The 13,937-nt window shown below is 45.1% G+C and overlaps 1 protein-coding gene across 3 annotated transcripts in view; it reads left to right on the top strand.

The window, feature by feature from the left end:
- The first annotated feature begins 1 nt into the window (after position 1).
- MRPS31 (mitochondrial ribosomal protein S31) overlaps positions 2 to 13,937 on the top strand; it is a 31,577-nt gene continuing 17,641 nt past the window's right edge. Inside the window, exons 1-3 of one of the 3 annotated variants that reach the window (XM_053285043.1) lie at positions 2 to 133; positions 4,375 to 4,680; positions 8,566 to 8,721. In XM_053285043.1, the coding sequence (XP_053141018.1) occupies positions 4,496 to 4,680; positions 8,566 to 8,721 (341 nt within the window). In that variant the 5' untranslated portion in view covers positions 2 to 133; positions 4,375 to 4,495. Of the gene's footprint in view, positions 134 to 1,486; positions 1,663 to 3,015; positions 3,494 to 4,374; positions 4,681 to 8,565; positions 8,722 to 13,937 lie in introns of those variants that run through there. The other 2 variants (XM_053285042.1, XM_053285041.1) reach the window with 2 other exon arrangements.

Raw genomic sequence — 13,937 nt, 5'->3', positions numbered from 1 at the left:
AGCCCTATTCGGGCATTTCGAGTCTGGATGCCATACGCATGGCCATGTTTTTGTGCGAGTGGACATGCGTTCATTTTAAAGGGATCCTGGGTGCAGCATATGGATAGGAAGTGTATGACTGTGTGAATAACCGGTACATGTGTTCAGATCTCTACAGGTCGATAGGGGGAAGTGTGGCGGTAACCACCCTTCCTGACTCTGCCTGGCTCAAAGTGAGGAACATGCTTCAAATAATCCCAGTGCCGTCAGGGCCGGCACTGAGAGGGCGGTGGAATGTATGTGGGGAGGGCGACGGCCTTTGAGCAGAATGGGTACTTAAGGGTGGGAGTATTCACTGCTGCTGAGTGCAGCGGGCGCAGGGGTGCATATTCCCAGTTTTAAAAGGCCATTTTAGGTGCATAGCTGTGGGGGTGAGGGTCAGGGGATAAAAAGCACAGTCAAGAACTGTAAACACACAACCTATGGGTATAGAACAACTTGGTCTTGTGGTAGCAAGCATGACTTGTCCCCTTAGCAAAGCAGGTTCTGCCCTGGTTGCATATGAATGAGAGACTAGAAGTGTGGGCACGGTAAGATATTCCCCTCTGGGGATGCGGCGGCTCTGGGAAGAGCAGAAGTTTGCAAGTTCCCTCCCTGGCATCTCCAAGATAAGGCTCAGAGAGATTCCAGTCTGCCAGTCTGTGTCGACAATACTTACTGAGATATGGACCAGTGGTCTGACTCAGTATATGGCAGCTTCCTATGTAACTCCAGGATTCAATATATTTTTGCATTCACTGACATTCATTCTAGTATGTCCTGATGGTCCCCAACTAATAACTAAAACCTCCTTCCTCCTCACACACACACACCCCAATCCTTAGTATGAGAACTGGGATGGTATATCCCTATTTTCATCTGTGAAATGCTGGAGGAAGTCCATAGATCAGCGGTGGAGTACTAAGAGAATCAGGTAGCAGATGATGGGAAAGATCCCTCCCTGAAATCCTGGAGCTACTTCCTGTCCGTCAGAGCAGACAATGGGCTAGATACACCAATGGTCTCTAGCTCAGTATACAGAAGCTTATGCTTCATACATGAATTGAACACATATCATGGCCATACCGTTTGATACCTGTCCTCCGAATTAAGGTCGCACTGGAGATTATAGCATTGCAGTTAGGGGTGTAGTGGAGGAGGGACGCGCAGGGACGGAGCGCCGGTATTTCTCAGCTTCTCTGGCGGTTGTGGTAGGCTGGCATGGCCATGGGGGCTGTTATGGAGAGCGCCTGCATTTCTGAATTTGCATACCACTGCTTACAAGTATAGATCTTTAAAAGCAAGATCCCCCCGCCCCCACGTGTATAAATGTGGCACCAACAATATCTACTTTTAGGTGTGTTCGCAAATCTGAAATTGAAGCCTGTTTGCATTGTACAGAAACTTCCCAGCAATGCTGAGTAGGATCCATAGCTAGGAACCAAAAGTCCGGGCTTGTGCACTCCGGCCGGACGGGTAAGCGGGTGGCGGAAGCGCCTTATGGAGGACCAGTTACAAGAACGGGCGCGCCCGGTTTCTCTGTGCTTCGGGAATAATGTGGTGGAGAAGCCTTTTGGTGCCTGGGACCTTCCGCGGTAGCCTTCGTCTACATGTTCCAGGGAGGGGTGTTGTGTCTCAGGACAGGTACCACGCAGGCGGATTAAGGAAGGCAACTTTCCCCCATAGAGTAGGGTTGCTGCTTGGTATTTCTTGTTTCCAAGGGCAGCCGAATGCCTTCTATTAAACATTTGCACGAGGATGTGTTGTGCTCGCCTCCTTTCCTCCCTTCACTTTTCTCTATCATTCTCGGGGATGGCATTTGCTAGAAAAACAGAGAGGTTTGCTTCTGCTCGTCTGCTGCTGTCTCACTGAGGGAAGAGACAGAAAGCAGACCAGAGAGAGGTATCTCTCCTCGTGTCTGTTACACAAGAGAACAGAGAAGGAATCTTTCCCCTCGTGTCCATTGATGGGAAATACACATTATAGCAGGCTAATGGGAGAAAAGGTGTGTGTGTGTGTGTGAGAGAGAGAGAGAGAGAGAGAGAGAGAACACACCCCTGTTAACTTGGCACTGGCAGAGAGGCACCTTTTAATGTGGGGTGGGGGGGAGAGTAACTGGCCCTATCCACCCCCAGCACAGTATCTCCAGTGACTGTTGCTGGTGTCTATCTGATGTTGCTTTTTAGATTGTGAGCCTTTTGGGGACAGGGATCCATCTTGTTTGTTTGTTATTTCTCTGTGTAAACTGCTCTGAGCCATTTTTGGAAGGGCAGTATAGAAATCAAATCAATCAATCAATCGATTAATTAATAATTAATATGCTTTGCACTAAATGCTGCAACTTCTACTTAGGAACATAGGAAGCTGCCATATACTGAGTCAGACCATTGGTCTATCTAGCTCAGTATTGTCTTCACAGACTGGCAGCGGCTTCTCCAAGGTTGCAGGCAGGAATCTCTCGCAGTCCATCTGCAGCTGTCCCATTGAGGGAAGCCAAGAAGGGAACCTGAAACCTTCTGCTCTTCCCAGAATGGCCCCATCCCCTGAGGGGAATATCTTACAGTGCTCACACATCATGTCTCCCATTCATATGCAACCAGAGTGGACCCTGCTTAGCTAAGGGAACAAGTCATGCTTGTTACCACAAGATCAGCTCTCGTCTCCAGGTGGGGTGGCAGCGTACCTCCTTGCTGCCCCGTTTCCCCCTCGGTTCGGAAGTGACTGGAAGTCCCCGTGTGCATGTGCATGTTGTGTGTGTGTGCATGCACCGATGTGTGCACACATGCAGGGTACTTCTGGACCGAGGAGGTATCAGATGTTGCTTCTGGACTATTGCCCTGTTGTTCAGAGCATTTTGCCTAGAGCTTGTTCAGTCTATACTGGCTCCTCCATCATTTCTTTGAACAGCCCAGTTCAAAGTGTTCATTATCACCTTTTAAAGCCCCAGATGGATTTGGCCCAGGATGGTTGAATAATTGTCTCCCCATCCATATGATTCTACCCACCCACTGTTAGCGGAAGCTTTGCTTTGTATCCCACTGCTAAAGTTGGTGGATACCTAGGACAGGGCCCTCCCATCTCTGGTGCCCAGGCTTTGGAATTCCCATCTTTGGAAGACCCATCCTACCCAGGAAAAAAATGGAATGTTCAATAACACATTGCTGTAATGTGCAATACCCCTTTAGAAAGTACCATATGCTGACTGTCTCTGCCCTTATAGTACGGGAGCCATATAAATGATGGCACATGTTCTGCTTTACTGTAATTTTTATAGGGCTATCCGTTGTAGTTATATATTGCCTTTCAAAACCAAATTACCAGGCAGTTTGGATCCTTTTCATGTATGTTATTACTTTTCTGACCAGAATGATGTGATTTCAATCAAAGTAGCGAAACCTTGTTTTATTCCAAGCAGAATTCATTGGGAGATTATTATTCCCATACTGAGTCATTTTCAGTGTGGCAGTACTCATAGGTAGGAGTTATATAACGAACAATATTACTAAATGTTAGTATTATGGTTAATATCACCAGTATTTTAGATTGCTGCTGATGTTTAGTTGATAAATCATCTATCTGCTGCCACATCTCTGTATTTCCTTGACTATATGTTTGTGTCTGGTCAGTGACCATAATAACGATTCTGATTAGAAAAGTTGTCCAAACTGTTTTATTTTGACAGGCCTTTAATATTTAATTGGTGGTTGCACTCCAGATGGATGATTTTGCTTATTGTTGCTGCTTTGTTAACTGGGGTTTATGCTTGTTTTATGTTTGAGCTTTCTTAGATTTAAGCTTGCCAGCTATAATTTGAAACGTAAAGGACACTGGAGATCTAGTCTCTAGTAACTACAGAGCTGTTGTTTCTGAAATAAAGCACATCCAATATGTTATGAAAATAGTGTGTTCTGGAATAGAAGACCAGACCAGAGACCACTCTCAATCAAGTTTACAAGGCTTCTAACTAGCATGCAGAAGAATTGTAGTCTTGTTGGATGTTTTATGCTAGCAATGCTTTCATATCATCATATGAGCCAGCGTGGTGTAGTGGTTAGAGTGCTGGGCTAGGACCGGGGAGACCCAAGTTCAAATCCCCATTCAGCCATGATACTAGCTGGGTGATTCTGGGCCAGTCACTTCTCTCTCAGCCTAACCTACTTCACAGGGTTGTTGTGAGGAGAAACCTAAGTATGTCGTACACCGCTCTGAGCTCCTTGGAGGAAGAGCGGGATATAAATAATAATAATAATAATAATAATAATATTTGCAGTAGGGAATTACTTGGGGCAATTGGGATGAAAACAATCTGAGTGGTCAGTATGTAATCTGTGTCTACATGTTCCATGTATTTTCTAGCAAGACACATAAGTGCTTGGGCACCAGCTCTGTCTTCTGCACCAAGAAAGATGAACCAGTCCCTCCCGTCAACAGTGATACGAAGACTTCTGATACGAAGGCTTCACAGAACCAGGAGAAGATGCAAGTAACTTCAAAGAAGAACTTGCTGAGCATCATTAGTGAAATGAAAGTAGAAATAAGTTCAAAGAAGAAGTTCCAGAAGTTGAAAGCCCAGAAGATAAAGGATCAAGCAAGGGACTTGCCGGAAAAAATTGAGAGTGCAAGTAGCATGTTCCAGCAAGCTACAGAAGACAAAGCTAAGAGGTAATGTTCTAGATGTTTGCATTTCATGCTCTTTGTGGGACAATCCACCAGTCTTGTGGATAAGAAAAGGTATATTCATTCACTCCGAGGTATGAAGAAAATTCATTCCCAGGAAAAAATGGAATGCTCAGTAACAGGACAATAACACGTTACTAACAGGATATGTAGATGTGCACGCTGTCCTGTTCAGACTATGTGAGCCTGTTCCATGAAAGAAATGAGAGCATTTCTATTTAGGCTTATTTATTCTGGCTTAATGTAGAAGGTTGCTGCTGTGTTGGTCCTGAATAATATCTTAAGAACCAAGCTTGCAGAAACTGGGGCAGCACTGGTATGGGAAGGAGCCACAACACTGGCTCCTATTGTCTTACCCAGCAGTGCTGGAAGGATCAACACTGCAGCAGCTCCCTGCCGACTGGCCTCTCCCCCAAGTCCTCTGCACATGCCAGAGGATTCAGGAAAGAGGTGGTTTTGTTGATGGCCCCAAATGATAACCAGATCAAATTTATGCTCCCACCGTGTAGGAGTGAGCAAGTGTCAAACAGAACTTCTAATAAAGCAAAAGTGGAAAGTTCTTGGTTTTCCAAAGCAATATCTGGTTATGTATAGAGCTTTGCTTATGTGACTTATGATTGCTGCTCATATCGGATGGGTTCTCACAATCCCCCCGCTGTGCGTGAGCGGGAATTGGAGAGAACTGGCAAACATGGCAGTGATGCTGGATTGGCAACGTGCCAGCCCTAAATTCCTCCACCCAACTTCAGATCTTAGATTGCTGATGTTGGGAGGAGCTTGGATTGGTGCACTGCCAACCCATGGCCATCATTTTCACTGGTTCTTATGACATGCCCAGTGCAGCCGTGGAGAGAGCCAAGTGGTGGCCCAGGTTCGCAGCGTGGCCAGGAGCAGCTCTCCTTGCCTTTAATAGGCAGGGAGAGTTACTCCAACCATGCTGCAAACACAGCATGGGCCGATTGAGCTCCCAAATGGGGCTGCCTGGCCCTGTTTGGGAGAGAAACTATGTCCCATGTCCGATGTCAATGCGGGGTGTGTGTCTGGGGCACAAGGCGTAGCCACTGCTTGGTGGTGGCCCGGGTTCTTTGAACCCATTCACCCAATGGTGGCTCCGCCCCTGGCTCAGTGGGAGCATACATGCTTTGGGAATCTCTGATTCCCAGCTCCTCAAAGCACAGGGATCATGAGAATCTGTCCATATGTCTCGTGCACAGGCAGATTGACTGGTAGGAGTCTGAGCAAGGTTTTCAGTGTAGGATGCATGAGACACCCACTTTGGGTTTATTCAAGGTGAATGGCTATGAGGGAGGGAACAAGCCTAGCTAGAATTGGGCTGCTGCCAGGAAACACTTAGCACTGCCCTCTGCCTGGATGGTCTTGTGGGCGGAAGGGTGAACTAACCACTCATTTCACAAAAGATGTGGAGGCTCTGTGGGGCCAAAAAGGAAGAGAGGGGATGAAAGTAAATGGAGCCTACTTGGCTGCACTAGACATTGATTCAAAAGTTAATCACAGAGTAGGTCTTTCCACCAGCTCTGCTTGCAGAGTCTTAAGGGGAGATGGTGTTCTGTGCTGGAGTGACTTTCTGCTATGGGTTATCTTCCAGGAGTGGCAGAACACACCCAGAGCCCCAGTTTGTGTATTCCTTCTCTAGATGTCTTGTGATGTACCTGGGCGTCCTGCCTGCTGGTTGAGGAATCAAGACTATAGGATGACAAAAATTATTCTCAGTAGTAATTTTGTTATATCAGTCCTTACCTAATGGTTAGTGAAAATCAATTATAAGGTTACGTCGTCATCTAAGCACAGATATTATAGTGTGAGTCTTGCTTCCTTCAAAAAGGGAGGCTGAAGTAAAAGTGGAATGCTGAGCAGCCTGATCTTCATTTGCGAATTGCAGCAGCAGCATCTTAAACCTGCCCTGTCCTCCCAATGTGGTGACATTGCACAGACATGCAAAACTTTGCTCAAGGATTATGCAAGTATTGCTATGCAGATCTGTAGGACAGTGCTGTCTAAATAGGAAGGGTGAAGAGGAGACCCTGCAGTCGAATAATATTACTTCCTTCTGTCTGGTTATGTGGTAATATTGGAATAATGCTTTGTTAGTATTCTGTGCTTATCTTCTTCATCTCTCTCTCTTTTTTTAATTGACAAATGTAAGACTCTACTAACCTGCTTGCCCACCCCCCAACTTTACACAGAGGCAAACTTGAAATAAATATATTCACACTATTATTTTTGAACTGACAATGGGTTGGATCCAAAAAACCACGAGAGGAAGGAAAACAGCCACTAGTGCTCTTCCACAAACATTCACACAGGAGTTCAAGCAGTGCTATAATAGGTTCTGTTGCAGGTCTCAAGCTTCCTCTTGCATGAGGGAGAACAAGTTTGAAGTTAGTTTCGCTTTCCTTGTGCCATGCTCTTGTGCAAGCTGTAAAACAGCCCTTTCACAAACACAGTATGCCTTCCATGTGCTGAAGGGTACTTTTGGATCTAATTCAGTGAAACCAAAAACATTTTGTATGCTGTAAGCAGGGCCAGCCTGTCCACTAGGCAAACCTAGGAGGTCATCTGGGCATAGGTTCTTCTGGCATAAACAGTGTCGGAATAGAGCACTGCCAGTTATTCTTTGTCTCCCTCTTGTATTGCATAGGGATGTGCACGGACTGGTTTGAAGATTCGGCTGGTTCAGCGCCGGGAGGTGGGGGTGGGAGATTACTTTTAGGGATCAGGGAGGGTGGTTTTGCACACACAGACACACACACACCTGCTGTGTTTCCCCCGCCAGCACTGTCTTCAAAATCGCTGGCGTGGGGCAGCAGCATACCTCGCCACCCCGGTCAGCGTCAAACCAGAACGGCAAGGAGATACGCTGTCGCCCTGTGCCAGTGATTTTAAAGACAGTGCCGGCAGGCGTGTGTAAAGCACCCTCCCTGTAACACACAAGGAGGTGTGTGTTACCTCCTTAAAGGTAACACACACACATACACCCCTTGCTCTGAACCAGCTGTCTGCCGGTTCGTGCACATCCCTAGTATTGCACCCCTGAAGTACTGCATAGTGGTGTAAGAATGTAGTATATAATACTGCACCCTGCTCCCCAAAGGGCCTGCATATTCTGAACCCCGAAATACAGAGTCATCTTTGCTTATTGCTTCTCAGCCCCTAATAAACAGCTAGTCCTATAGGCTACACTCCATCTCTTGAATATCAATTACCTGCCTCAGCATTCATTTCCAGAAATAAATGACTCAGATTGGGCTTCCAAATTAACAGCAGCATCTTTTCACCTCTGAAATGTTAGAGTTTTGTCCCCATAATAGACTGGGAATTCTCTCCCACTGTATCCCCAAACCAATGTGGGCTAGTCTTTCACCGGTCATTCACACGGGCTGATCATTTGACCTTGCAAATGAGAAGCCCGTGCGGCTCAATTTAAAGCCAGGGCTCTGCACTTCTTGGCTTGGGGAATGGGCACACCAAAATCGAAACTTTGCCTAGGGTGCCAAAAACCCTAGGACTGAACTTGGCTGTAAGGAAGAGAGGCATGTCCTGATGATATCTGAGAGCTGAGATTCCAACAGGTAATTATCCACGAACTTAATTCCACAATAGTGAAAGCTAATTTGTTTTTTTAAACATGGATGTTGAGGTAATGAAGAATGCCAGTTCTGTTATGTACTCTCTGTGTGCATGTGCAATATGAATTGCCCAATATTTTGTTCACACAAATACTACTTTTTAAACTAATAACACGCTCTTCTGATTTTAAATTCTCACTGCTGTTTGTCTAACATTGACTGTCTTCACATGGCTAATGCATTGAAATGGACCTCTGTTTGTCACAACTGTTTCTTCTGATAGCAAGACACTGAATCCAGAGCTGGTGGAAGCAGCCTCTGCGGTTGCCTCTTCCCTCCCTCTTGATAGGAAAAGGACCGTTTCAGAATTGCTTCAGCTTCTGAAAAAGCACAAGGAAGTCACTGATGCTCGTAAAAATGGAGAAATCCCTGATATAAGGTTTGTAAACATGCCATTCCCAGTATTATACTATGATCTTTGTTGCACTATTGTAGTCAAAGAAAATGAAAGAGTGACAATATGTGTTTTGTTTTAAAAATTTAATCCCTGCTTTATAGCATATGGGTAAAAACATAGACACTGCTTCATTTATACCCTGAGGGCAGGATTAAGACTAAATTAGTTGTGACTAAGCACCATTGAAATAAATGTGACACAACTAACTCATTTGGACTGTCCCATTAATTTCAATGGGATTTAGTTATAACTAACATAGTCTGGATCTTGCCATCTTTGTTCAGATTCTTATATTATTATTATTATTTCTTGTTTACACAGTCAGACAGGTGTTATTGACTGGTTTGTTTTATCCAGACATCAAGTCCTTCCCAAGGACCTGGGATGGCTGAATTTTATTGTCAATGTTGTTGCTGTTGTTATAGATATCGTCACAGAATATAGGCTCTTCCCAGTAAAGCTGCTTTTTGTAATTGGCTGATGGTGATTTCTGTGGCCCCTATGGTGTTGAGGTGCTCTTCAAGGTCTTTTGGAAACTCACCCAGGGCGCCAATTGCCACTGGGATTATTTTGGTCTTTTTCTGCCACAGCCTTTCCATTTCAATTTGTAGATCTTTGTATTTGGTGATTTTTTTCTATTTCTTTTTCTTCTATTCTGCTATCCCCTGGTATTGCTATGTCGATTATTTTGACTTGTTTTTCTTTCTTCTCGACTACAGTTATATCTGGTGTATTGTGTGGCAGATGTTTGTCTGTTTGTAGTCGGAAGTCCCATAATATTTTTACATCTTCATTTTCTTCAACTTTTTCAATTTTATGGTCCCACCAATGTTTGGCTACAGGTAGCTTGTATTTTTTGCAGATGTTCCAGTGTATCATCCCTGCTACTTTGTTGTTGTTGTTGTTGTTGTTATTTCTTGTTTACACAGTCAGACAGGTGTTACTGACTGGTTTGTTTTATCCAGACATCGAGTCCTTCCCAAGGACCTGGGATGGCTGAATTTTGTTGTTGTTGTTGTTGTTGTTGTTATTATTCTATACAAAATCTTGGGCTTGTATTATTGAGGTTAAAATACAGGTTTAGCTGTTTTGGTTTCTGCAGAATATGCGAAAACAATAGTTGAATAGGAATTTTTGGGCTGCCTAGCCAGGATGGAATGTGGCCATGGATGATACAAAGTTTGTGGTGGCTGTGTTGTCTAAAGCAGGGATTCTCAGCGTTGGGTCCCCAGATGTTAGTGGACTTCAACTTGCATAATTCCAAGCCCCAGTGGCCTTTGGTTGGGGATTATGGGAGTTGAAGTCCAATAACATCTGGGGACCCAACTTTGAGAATCCCTGATCTAAAGGATAATAGTACTGGGGGACTGCTGCTCTCTCTTGTGACCTTTTACTTACATGCTTGTCTCCTGTGCTTTTTAACATCTGCTTGAAACCAGTGTGTGGCGTCATCTGGGGATTTGGGTTGGAGTATTGTCAGTATGCAGATGACACCAAAGTCTTGTTCTTGTTGTTGTCTTTACCAGGTTGTTCAGAATTGTTTTATGTAAGATACTTGTTGGCAGACCAACCCCCCCACCCCCAAAGATATAACGTTTTCAGTATCTAAATTTTGTGCTGCTGTTTGTAAAATAAGATGTAATCTATCTAACAAGGAGTAGAGTGTAAGGTAGCTTGTTGTACTGTATTGTGGATCATGGTTTGAACATATTATTATAACTGGTTATAGACCAAATAAAATGTATTCATTCATTCTTGTGTCTGTTGCCTGACCCTAGAGAGGCAGTGGAAGTTCTGAGCTGGTATTTGGAGCCAATTCTGGAGCAGATGAGGATGAATAAACTGAACTGAAGCTTCATCCAGACTAGATGGGAGGCACTAGTGGATGGGAGTTCTGATGACCCAGGAATAGGTATCAAGCCTGTTCTGGATGGGGTTTCACTCTCCACCAAAGTAGCAAGTTCCCAATTGGGGAATACTCATGGATCTTTTTCTGCTTCTGAATGCCCAGATGATGGTGGCAGCGGCCAGGAGTGCCTTCCACCAATCTTTTATGATATGCCAGCTGCAGCCTTTCCTGGAGAAGTCAGCTTGGGCCTTGGTCATTCATGTTTTCAGTCACTTTCAGAATGAATGACTTTAATGTGATTTAGATGGGGTTGTGCTTCAAGACAGTCCAAAATCTTTCGTCCATAATTCAGCTCCAGAATTTTGTCTGGGTCAGCAGAGTGGATTGCAACATGCTGATCCTTTTTCCGTTTAATTGGCTGCCAAGTGGTTTCCAGGCTCCAATCATAATGTTGGCTTTGATCCTTAAATGGCTTGAGACCAGAATACATCGGGAATTGCTCCCTCCCATACAAACCTGCTCAAGAATGTCACTCTGCATCTAAGGCTCTTCTTCCTAACCTCTCATTGATGGATGTGTGGTGGGTAGGTATGAGATGAGAAAGCCTTTTTGGTTGTGGCACTTAGACTATGCAGTGGTTTCTTGAGAGAGTTATGCCTGGCTCCTTTGTTGCCCTCTTTTAGGTGGGCATTGAAAATGGCCTTATTCCAGTGGACATTTTCAAAATTTGGTTCATTGATAGCTTTTAAATAGTTGGTTTTTTATAATGTGTTGATGATTTAATATATGTCTGAAGTTTGAAGCCACCCTGAGTATAATTTTATACAGAAGGGCAAGTTCTTCGTCATGGTCTTTGTTGTTCACATTTGTGGACTTTTGCACCTGCATGGAAGCTCCATCAGGAACTTCCTAAAGTCATTTTCCTTTGCTACATTTTGGCAGTAGCTCCACTCCCATCCTAGCATCGCTCCAGCTTCCCCTCAGTTCTTCATTGTCTGCCAGAGGATCTGCCACTTCTGTTGGGGTGCCTTCTTCTCAGCTCTCTCTCTCACTTAAAAACAAAAGCCTACCTCTGCTTTATCTCCTTTATACATTTTTCTCTGTTTCTTTAGTTCTTAGTTTCTCTTCCGTATACTGTCGCCATTTGCATTTTGCTTTTTCCTTCAGCTACCCCCTACTTCCCTTCCCTCACACGCCCCTCCCTTAGGCTTTGGGGATATAAACTCAATTTTTATTCCTCTTTGGAGTCTCTGCATGGCTGGCTGGAAGGGTTACATTTAAACACTGCACTATCTGTCAGGCTAAACTCCTGTTGATAGCCACTTGCATTGTCTTCTGTGCTTAGGGGATTCGCATCACATTGATTCTTGCCCTCACTGCAAAAGCCTATGTGAACCAACAAGGAGGGTCAGGATCCTGGTCCCTGCTGGCCCTGGCCCTGCAATTGTGGAACTGGGCCCTTTACCACCGAATGGACACCTCCATGATTCATATTCAGGGGCACACAAATGTCCTGGCAGATACCCTCAGCAGGAGATCTTCGGACTCACGTGAGTGGGAAATGGACAGGACATGTTTGGAGGTTCTTTTTCCCAAGTGGGCCACATCAGAAATAGATTTCTTTGCCTTGCAAGACGATCACCAGTACCCTCATTTCTGCACCAGGGTGAGCAAGGAAAAACACTCGATGGGAGATGCTTTTGCCTTCAGCTGGAGCTCTTATCTCCTCTACATGTTCCCACCTATACCTCTTCTCCCCAGAGTGATACAGAAGATAAGACAGGACCGGGCTTCAGCCATCTTGATAGCAACTTGGTGGCCCAGAAGGCCCTGCTTTCCTCAGCTGTGATTGCTGGCAACGGGGGATGTTACCACTTACCTCTCATTCCTCACTTGCTCATGCAGCACCAAGGGGAAGTTCTGCACCCGGTTGTGTATTGCCTTCACCTAACTGCTTGGCGTCTTCTCCCGTAACAGACCCATAGCTCCTGCAGATTTTGGAGGCTTCTCGGAAACCTGCAACTAGAATAACATATAGAAAAGTGAAAACATTTTGTTACACATATGGAACGAATGGGTCACGATCACCATGACCCCAAGACCTCACATATGTTTTCATATCTTTTCGCCTGAAGACATGGGGCTAGTAATGTCTTCACTTCAGGTGCACCTAGCCGCCATAACTTTCTGCCTAAGCAGGGAACATAGGCCCTCATCTTTTCAGGGCCTGATTGTGAAATGCTTTTGCCCTCAGCATTTTGCCTACCCAGATGCACCTCATTTCTCTCCGCCTTGCAACTTACCCCTTGTACTTACGCAGTTGATGAATAAGCCTTTCGAGCCTCTTGCCACGTGTGACCTGCATCTGCTCTCTTGGAAAATGATTTTTCTTGTAGCTATTGCTAAGGATGTGCACAGATCAAGATTCATGCACTCATTTGAAGCTCACCTTAGGCACTGTTAAAAGTGAGGAGAGCAGGTCCATACTTGCTCCTCCACCACTCAACTCAACTTCTTGTGGTGGTGGTGCACCCCCACTGAATCCCTGTCGAATCAGTGCACAAAACTCAATTCATGCACATCCCTAGCTATTACATCGGCTTGCGGAGTTAGTGGGCTCAGGTGCTTCGAGCAGACTTCCCCTATCTAGTTTTCCATTGAGACAAGGTTCCGCTATGTTCCAATATTAACCTCTTACCCAAAGTAGTCTCCATGTTTCATCGATCACAGACCATCTTGCTGCCAGTCTTTTCCCAAACCCCACTTCACAAGCTGAAAAATGACTGCACACCTTAGACATCTGGAGGGCATTGGCCTTTTATGTTCATTGCACTGCCAGGGTCAGAAAGGGAAACAACCTTTTTGTGTCTTATGGAAAACACAATGCTTTGGGGTCAAAGCCTGTCTCACAATCCATCTCAGGGTGGATAGTGGAAACCATTAGACCGGCCTACCAACTCACAAAAAAACCCTTGACAGACGCAGTTGGGGCACACTCCACCAGAGCAGTAGCCACCTCAGTGGCTTTCGACTGCAACCTCCCCTTGGAGACTATATGCCAGGAGGCTACTTGGGCAACACCGAACTCTTTCATCTTGCATTATGCTCTGCAAAGTGTGCCAAGATGCTGTGTTTGGCAGAATGGTGTTCAGATCCATCTTCCTGTGATTGCATCCCATCTCCAGGTACATAAGCTTGCAATGTGCCTGCAAGTGTGAACAGTAGAGACCATGACAATGAACAGCAGGTTGTTTACTTCTAACTGAGGTTCTATTAGTGGTTATCTGTTCATTCACACACCCATCCTTCCTCCCCGCTGCAGTCTCTTTCAGATCAGCGGACTCCTGAA

The sequence above is a fragment of the Hemicordylus capensis genome, chromosome 1, assembly GCF_027244095.1.
Source record: "Hemicordylus capensis ecotype Gifberg chromosome 1, rHemCap1.1.pri, whole genome shotgun sequence".
Lineage (NCBI taxonomy): Eukaryota > Metazoa > Chordata > Lepidosauria > Squamata > Cordylidae > Hemicordylus > Hemicordylus capensis.
Note: the sequence above shows the minus strand (reverse complement) of the source record. Positions and strands in the feature narration are given on the sequence as shown.